Below are 9,320 nucleotides of genomic sequence, written 5' to 3'. Positions count from 1 at the left end.
GTTGCAAATTAATTAGGTAGTCATTTTCAAAATCTGATAAACGAAAATGGTTCAATTTTTTCACGCTCTTCAACTTTTGTTTCAAGTTTTTTTCAATTTTTCTCTATCTTTGATTTTTAGGTGATTGTCGAAAACTGGTTGCTAAATACAAACCAATGACCTGGTTTCAAAATGTGATTGAACAGAATTGTGTAATTTTTTCCGCCCCACAACTTTTGTTCCAAGCTCTCAATCTCCAATTTTTAGGTAATTTTTGATAACTGGTTGCAAATTAATGAACCAGTTTCAAAATTCGATCCGCGAAAATGGTTCAATTTTTTACACTCTACAACTTTGTCTTTTGTTTCAGATTTTTTCCATATATTCAATTTTATACCTACCTAGTTGATTATCAAAAACTGGTTGCTGAATGCGAACCAATCAACCAAATTCAAAATGTATTAAACAAAATTGTATTATTTTTCACGCCCTACAACTTTTGTTTCTAGCTTTTTTCTCTATCTTCAATTTTTAGGTAATTTTTGGAAACTGGTTGCAAATTAATGAACCGGTTTCAAAATATGATGAGCGAAAACGGTTCAATTTTTCACGCTCAACAACATTTGTTCCAAGTTTTTTTCTCTATCTCTAATTTTTAGGTGAATGTCAAACTGGTTGCTAAATACGAACCAATGAACCGGTTTCAAAATGTGATTGAACAAAATTGTGTAATTTTTCACGCCCTACAACTTTTGTTTCAAGCTTTTTTCTCTATCTACAAGAAATTGGAGATAGAGAAAGAAGCTTGAAACAAAAATTGCAGGGCGTGAAAAATTGAACCATTTAATTTCGCTATGATCAGATTTTGAAACCGGTTCATTGGTTCGTATTTAGCAACCAGTTTGACAATCACCTAAAAATTAGAGATAGAGAAAAAAACTTGGAAGTTGGAATACAAAAGTTGTGGGGCATGAAAAATTGCACCATTCTGTTCAATCACATTTTGAAACCGGTTCATTGGTTGACATTTAGCAACCAGTTTAAAAATTGAAGATGGCCGATACCTAGGTAAAGAACAAAGTTTGATACAAAAGTTGTAGAGTGTGAAAAATTGAACCATATTTGTTTTTGCTGGTCAGAATTTGAAACCCTCGGTTCATTAATTTGCAACCAGTTAACAAAAAATACTCAAAAATTGGTGATTGTCAAAAAATGGTTGCTAAATGCCGACCAATGAACCATTTTCAAAATGTGATTGAACAAAATTGTGTAATTTTTCACGCCCTACAATTTTTGTTTCAAGCTTCTTTCTCTATCTCGAATTTTTAGGTGATTGTCAAAAACTGGTTGCTAAATGCGAACCAATGAACCGGTTTCAAAATGTGATTAGGCAGAATTGTGTAATTTTTCACGCTCTACAACTTTTGTTTCAGGCTTTTTTCTCTACCTACAATTTTTGAGTATTTTTTGTCAACTGGTTGCAAATTAATGAACCGGTTTCAAAATCTGATCTGCGAAAATGGTTCAATTTTTCACGCCCTACAATTTTTGTTTCAAGCTTCTTTCTCTATCTCCAATTTTTAGGTGATTGTCAAAAACTGGTTGCTAAATGCGAACCAATGAACCGGTTTCAAAATGTGATTAGACAGAATTGTGTAATTTTTTACGCTCTACAACTTTTGTTTCAAGCTTTTTTCTCTATCTACAATTTTTGAGTATTTTTTGTCAACTGGTTGCAAATTATTGAACCGGTTTCAAAATCTGATCTGTTAAAATGGTTCAAGTTTTCACGCCCTACAATTTTTGTTTCAAGCTTCTTTCATCTCCAAAGTTTATATAGGTGATTTTCAAAAACTGGTTGCTAAATACGAACCAATGAACCGGTTTAAAAATGTGATTCGACTGAATTGTGTAATTTTTCACGCTCTACAACTGTAGTTTCATGCTTTTTTCTCTATCTACAATTTTTGAGTATTTTTTGTCAACTGGTTGCAAATTAATGAACCGGTTTCAAAAAATCCACATCACATTTTTGTCGCCTTAGAGTGTAGAATACAAATTGCGCCAATAAAAACCAATTTGTATTTTTTTGACCAAACCGATTTATAAATTTGTGAACACCCTGTGCATGGGCCAGAAATTTTCAAGGTCGTTTTTGAAAGCCCTTATTTTTCCCTACTCAACGCCTCTTCATTTATTCATTTCACTAGCTCTTTCCATTTAGAAATGAAAGCCACTGAGCACTACTTTTGTGTCATACTGTAGATACAATATCCATCAATCCGATCTCGAACCACAATAAAATCTTAATCAGCTAAAAATTATCCGATACTCGTAGCTTACAGCCTTGTTGACAAAAAATTTGGTGATAAAAATATTCGACTTTTTCATGATGAAATTACCTGAATGACGAAATCGAAGGGAAATTGAGAGCTCTTGAAGGTTTCAATTAGCAAAATTAACATGTAATTACCTACTCAACTCGAATTGGGCGAAGAAGATTCACTGTCTGAATTAATAAATTCATTAAAAAACGAGAAAAATTTAGTAATAATTCTAATCAATCTTTTCACGAAGTTAGAAAGAAGAACCATTCTTCGAAAAGCTCGACCAAAGCTTCACGTATTATCAAATGAACAGTCGAAAAAATGCGTGTACTGCCAAGAAAGTCATTGGTCCGACCAATGCACAAACCTACCACGATAGCTGATAGAAAAGAAAACATCAAAAGCTAACTTATTTCAGACATTTTTGAATGGTAACAGAATTGCTTGTTGCAAAATATGAAAATGATATGATGATAGGTATATCGTTGATTGCCATGATGGCTTGGCTGGACGCTACAACAGAACAGAAACGAATCGCACCTACTTATGTATTTCATTTTTCAATTTCACATCACTCATCACACCGTCACTACCGTCATCGTCAGCCATCTGCAGCCATCAGTAAAATGAATGAAAATTATCTGTACAAGATGCAGATGGTGAAATATTGGCGTTAGCGTTACAATGAAAGTAGGACGGTAACGCAGGAGTATCGAGACAGCACTGAAACGTGTAATTATGGCCGTAGTTGTTATCCCAATGTTCGGAATCGCGGCAAAGGTACCTGATGGCGAATTCGACTTTTTGGCCAACAGCGACAACGTTGTAAATGTAAATGACGAAAGTGAATTCGTCCAACAGCAGTTGATGAAGGCCTAGATGGACGTTGTTATCGTTGTCGTTGGACTCGGACGGCGGTAAATAAGAGGCTTGCACTTCGTCGTACGTTTTCCATCCATCCAACGTGTAACGTACGTAAACGTTTTTGCGATAATCCAAGTTTTGTACTTTTATTCGACCTTTTAAATGGCACACGGGCGTATCGTGGACCGAAACCGACTGCAGACAAATGCGATTGTCGCGAATCCGATTGACCAAATCGTGCCACTCGATCGGCGATTTGAACAGAGGTAAGAGTGATTTGGTTTCGCAAACGTACGACTCGGATGGTAATGGTAATGGCAACGGCAGCGACGACTCAGAGTCGCTTTTTCGCAGCAGTGATGCTGGTGGCCTCGACGGACTCTTGTCCGCGTCTTCTTCGTGGTAACCGTACGCGGAATTTGGCACATTCGGCAATTCATCCAGAAACGTGCGAACGCTCGCCAAATCTAAACCTAGAACATCGGCGAATCTGACAATCTTTTTTTGCGCCGGTGTCGTCGACGTGCATTCTTTGTGCACTCTCAAAGAAGACGACCTGCGAATTACTTTTTCGCCTTCGTCATCTTTGCCTGCTGCGCTGCTAAAAAACACGGTCGTCGACTTCGTATCGGGCACTGGCGACGATACGTGTAAAGCGGGCGAAGACGAAGGCGAATCTCCGCTCATTTCTGGCTGCTTCATCGTGAATTCACGATGATAGCGATACATATGATCGCCACCGTTGGTCGCTTCTTCGTCCACGTTGTGATCCATTTGCGTCCACCAGGCTTGTACGGAGGTGTAAGAGCTTATTTGAACGCTCAAATCGAAAACGCTGACCGAATGCGTCCAATTATCGGGCATCGTTGTCTCGCCTTTCGCCTCCTTGTGCCGAATCAAAAGTATCGCCGTTGCGAGTGTCACACGTCATAATTTGACGAATAAGCGGCGCAAACTGCGAACTCTTCTTTCTTCTCCGTAGTCTATTCCGAAATCCAAACAGCGAATCGACTCAAATGCGAAAATTGGTCCCTGATTCTATAATATTCGTAGTAAACGGTAATCGGTAAAATCATTGAAAAATTGCAAAATTGATGCCAGTGCTTCCTCCGGCGCCGCGCTCATTGTCTGCTTTCTGTCTTAATTTGCTAATTTTTCACCCATCATTTTTCTGTAACAAAAATAAATCAAAACAATAGAAAACGTTAGACGTTTAACGCTTTTAGTCCGGCAAATGACAATAGGAGTAATTGCACCCCCCTCCCCGCCGATCCTCCAGGACAACTTTTTTCTTAAAGGGGACATCCTAAGAAACGTTTAAAGCAAACTTGCCCAAAAAAAAGTTGGCTTTAGTTACAAAATGGCGGCCATTTTGATTGACAGGTCAGCCGAAATAGCAGATTTTGCGTTTCAACATAGGACTTGCACGGAATTTTTCAAACTTTGCAAAGGTAGATCGAAAGATCATGCAAAAATTCATCACCTGTCAAAATTTCAAGTTAGAGCAGGCAAATAGCCCAAATTTCAGCTTTCTTGGTCACTTTGGTAAAATCTTGATTTTTTCCCTCATTTTTGGCATAACTTGGATTTTTAAAAATTCACCAAAAATCGAAAGACGCACTTTAGCACTTAGAGCGGGAAAATAACGTAAAAAAGCAGGAAAAAATTGGCACATAAATTTTTTTTTCGGGAATGTGTTCGGATGGACCCTCTGAACCACCAAAAAAAAGCCGACTCTCCGAAAGCTGTTTTGGTATGTATTCCATTTTCGATTCCCTAAATCGACTGAAAACACTTTCAAGCCGTTTCGAGTCGTTCTGGAGCCTCCAGCTGATTTTTGTAAATTTTTGGAAGCATTTTGTGGAAATTTTCACTTCTAGAAATCTGCAAGAGACTCCAGAAGTGCTCAAATAACTCTAAAACGTCTGCTTGGTTACGAGAAATTTTAAATTTTTTAAACAATTGTTTTGCAACAATTTAAAAAGTTTACCAAAAATCAAAAAATGGACTTGAAATGCCTAGAATTGAAATTTTTGCTGTTGGGTATTTTTGCATGTTCTTTAGTTTTGGTTTATGTACTTAGTTTTGTACAAAAATTTTCCTGCTGGTTGGAATCTCTCTCTCCTTCTCAGTTCTCTCCACATCAAAGTTTCAATGAATGATTATTACCATCTTCAGACGCTCATTTTGGAGAACAGAGGGGCTTTGAGGGGTTGTAGGCAAAAAATAAGTTCATATTCGTACTCAGCGATTTCGAAAACATACCATTCAATATGTCACTCGACTTTTTACATTTTTTCAAAATTTTGGCCTTTTTTGGGGTAGTTGGGAGCTGTGAGGGGTTGATCCCAAAAAATATGGCCATATTCGTGCTCAGTGACTTCGAAAACATTCAAGTTCATATATCACTCGACTTTTCACGATTTTTCAAAATGTTCACCCTCATTTTGGGGCACAGAGAGACATTGGGGGGTGGGACCCAAAAAATAAGTTCATATTCTCACTCGGCGACCTCGAAAACGTACCATTCGATAATTATATCACTCGACTTTTCACAATTTTTCAAAATTTTGACCCCCATTTTGGGGCACAGAGGGGCTTTCAGGGGTTGTATTCAAAACATAAGTTCATATTCGTATTCAGCGACCTCGAAAACATACTATTCGATATATATCGCACGTCCAGATTTGTTTTTCAAATATATGATTCAGTATATGTGTTACTTGAAAAATCAAGCAACCCTCACGAACCCCCGAGGAGGGTTGAAGACAAACCAATGGTAGTTTGATTAGTAGTTGGGTGAGTAGACTTTGTAAAAAAAATTTGAGCGAAAACGAATGATTTTAAGTGGTAATTTTGATCAATTTATTGGACTGACCTTTTTTGAAACACCTACTCTTTCCACCCCTTTTTTTGGACACCCCCCTTGAGGAATAGGTATCGAGCGTAGTATCAAATTGTCGAGAATTTGAAGGGGAACATTTTTTGTCATGGTAGTTTCTCTCAAAAACCTAATATTTACGGAGTAAAACGCAAAAAACGTGAATCAGAACCGGTTTCAGCCCCCTAAAAAAATTTCCTCCGGGGGTAGGAGAGTCAGCTTTTTTTTTGGTGGTTCAGAGGGTCCATCCGAACACATTCCCGAAAAAAAAATTTATGTGCCAATTTTTTCCTGCTTTTTTACGTTGTTTTCCCGCTCTAAGTGCTAAAGTGCGTCTTTCGATTTTTGGTGAATTTTTAAAAATCCAAGTTAAGTATGCCAAAAATGAGGGAAAAAATCAAGATTTTACCAAAGTGACCAAGAAAGCTGAAATTTGGGATATACCCTATTTTCGACATGCCAAATCGATTGGAAACGGTTTCAACCCGTTTTGAGCAGTACTGGAACCTCCAGAACATTTTTAAACTCGAAATTCCCACTAAATTCAATACGCTACGAAGTACTGAAGGTAAATTTTAATTTTCAAGTCGTTTTGGAGCCTCCAGCGACTTTTTAAAAATTCCTGAAGCCTGCAGCTGATTTTTGAAACTTTAAATTTTCACAAAATTTCATCAATAATGGAGATGGAAAGCTGAAATTTACTCTACACTCCAATTTTAACACCCTCTAAAGACGACTTCAGGTGAGTTCAAGTCATTTTAGAGCCTCCAGCGACTTTTTTGAAAATTACTGGAGCCTCCAGTACATTTCTGAAACTTGAAATTCCCGCAAAATTAATTTATCAAATGGAGTTGGCAAGCTGAAATTTACTTCGCAGACTACACGGTGGTTTCAAATGGTTTTGAAGCTTCCAGCTACTTTTAGGAAATTTCAATTTTCCAAAAAAACGCAATACAACCTTTCAAAAAGTCGCTGAAGGCTCCAAAACGACTTGAAATTCACCTGCAGTACTTCTTAGCGTATTGAATTTAGTTTTTAGAATAAATTTCAGCTTTACAACTCCAATTTCATGGAATTTTGTGGGAATTTCGAGTTTCAAAAATCTGCTGGAGGCTCGATCCAAAACGACTTGATATCCACCAGCAGTCCACTTCGTAGCGTAGTGAAATTAGTTTGCAGAACGAATTTCGACTCTCCATCTCAGTTTTATTAAATTTTGGGGAAATTTAAAGTTTCAAAAATCTACTGGAGGCTCCAGTAATTTTCAAAAAAGTCGCTGGAGGCTCTAAAATGACTTGAACCCATTTGAAGTCGTCTTCAGAGGGTGTTAAAATTGGAGTGTGGGGTAAATTTCAGCTTTCCATCTCCATTTTGATGAAATTTTGTGAAAATTTAAAATTTCAAAAATCAGCTGGAGGCTTCAGGAATTTTCCAAAAGTCGCTGGAGGCTCCCAATCGACTTGAAATCCACCAGCAGTCCACTTCGTAGCGTATTGAAATTAGTTTGCAGAATGAATTTCAGCTTTACAACCCCAATTTGATGGAATTTTGAGTTTCAAAAATCTGCTGGAGGCTCCAGAACAGCTCAAAACGGGTTGAAACCATTTCCAATCGATTTGGCATGTCGAAAATAGGGTAAATCCCAAATTTCAGCTTTCTTGGTCAATTTGGTAAAATTTTGATTTTTCCCCTCATTTTTGGCCTAAATTGGATTTTCAAAAATTCACAAAAAATCGAAAGACGCACTTTAGCATTTGAAATTTTGACAAGTAATAAATTTTTGCATGATTTTTCGATCTATCTTTGTAAGGTTCGAAAAATTTCGTGCAAGTCCTATGTTGCAACGCAAAATCTGCAATTTCGGCTGACCTGTCAATCAAAATAGCCGCCATTTTGTAAGTAAGGCCAACTTTTTTTTGGTCAAGTTTGCTTTAAAATGTTCCTTAAGATGTCCCCTTTAAGAAAAAAGTTGTCCCGGTGGATCAGCGGGGAAGGGGGGTCCAATTACTCCTATTGTCATATGCCGGACTATTTAGCAAGCTCCAAGCCTCATTTAGGTAGGTACACAGCGGACTGGCACAAGTTGGAAATTAAATTCAATTTAATCCACTAATTCAAAACTAGTCCAGTGATTTTAGCAAAATTTCTAGTGGGTCATTCCCCATGTCAATTCGACTAAAAAAATGCGATTTTGAAAGGCATGTCTTTCAATTTCGCTCAATTTTTTTTTACAATATCTACCCACCCAGTAAGTAAGAAACCACCAGCAATCAGTTTGGTCCCAGTCCCCTTAGGAGGTGGTTGAGGGGGGCCGGGGATTCCATTATTTTCACATTGTTTCGATGAGGTACCGAAATTCAGCAGCGCATTCCTCTAAAACTATGATAATTTGATCATAGCTGATTTCACAGTTCGAAAGGGTATTGAATTTCAAACTTTTTAAGCATTTTGAAATTTTCAAACAAATTTCAAAATGGCGCTGTAAGTGGGAGCTATCATTTAAAATTTTGAAAAAATTCCATAGATGTACCTTTTGATGCTTTTTTGAAATATTCAAGTTTCGAGATGGGATTTCTCAATGGAAGGGGAGCACCTCCACCCCCAATTTTGGGCGAAACTTTCGAAAGAAAATCTGGGGCATGTGACATATCGAATTCTATGTTTTCGGTGACGCTGAACACGAATATGACGTCAGATTTTTGATAGGACCTCATCCATGGCCCCCAGCGCCTCCCCAAAAGAGGTAAACCCCAAAAAACATGGTTACATTCGTGTGACACATGAAATGATATGTTTTCGATATCGCTGAACACGAATATTGCCATAGTTTTTTAAATCGATCTCACCCATGGCCCCCAGAACCTCCCCCAATAGGTAAAAGTCCAAAAAAATTGTTGGGGCCGTGGACGGAGTCAAATCAAAAATCTGACGTCAAATTCGTGTTCAGCGTCACCAAAAACATACTATTCCATGTGTCGCACGAACAAAAACACTTTTTTGAACTTTTACTCCCTTTGGGGAGGTGCTGGGGCCATGAATGGGGTCCTATCAAAAATCTGACGTCATATTCGTGTTCAGCGTCACCAAAAACATAGAATTCGATATGTCACATGCCCCAGATTCTCTTTAGAAAGCTTCGCCCAAAATGGGGGGTGGGGGTGCTCCCCCTCCATTCAGAGATCCCATCTCGAAACTTGAATATTTCGAAAAAATATCAAAAGGTACATCTATGGCAGTTTTTTCAGAATTTTGAATGGTAGATCCCACTT

General features: G+C 37.8%; 1 protein-coding gene across 1 annotated transcript; it reads right to left on the bottom strand.

Moving 5' to 3' along the window:
- Positions 1 to 2,840: 2,840 nt before the first annotated feature.
- Gbs-76A (Glycogen binding subunit 76A) lies at positions 2,841 to 4,207 on the bottom strand. The gene has a single exon (XM_065355803.1). It carries the CDS (start codon positions 4,032 to 4,034, stop codon positions 2,925 to 2,927), a length of 1,110 nt encoding a protein of 369 aa, XP_065211875.1. The 5' UTR covers positions 4,035 to 4,207; the 3' UTR covers positions 2,841 to 2,924.
- Between the last annotated feature and the right edge of the window lie 5,113 nt (positions 4,208 to 9,320).

This window comes from Planococcus citri, chromosome 3 (assembly GCF_950023065.1).
Source record: "Planococcus citri chromosome 3, ihPlaCitr1.1, whole genome shotgun sequence".
In the NCBI taxonomy this organism is placed as follows: Eukaryota; Metazoa; Arthropoda; class Insecta; order Hemiptera; family Pseudococcidae; genus Planococcus; species Planococcus citri.
This window is presented reverse-complemented; position numbering and strand designations above follow the sequence as displayed.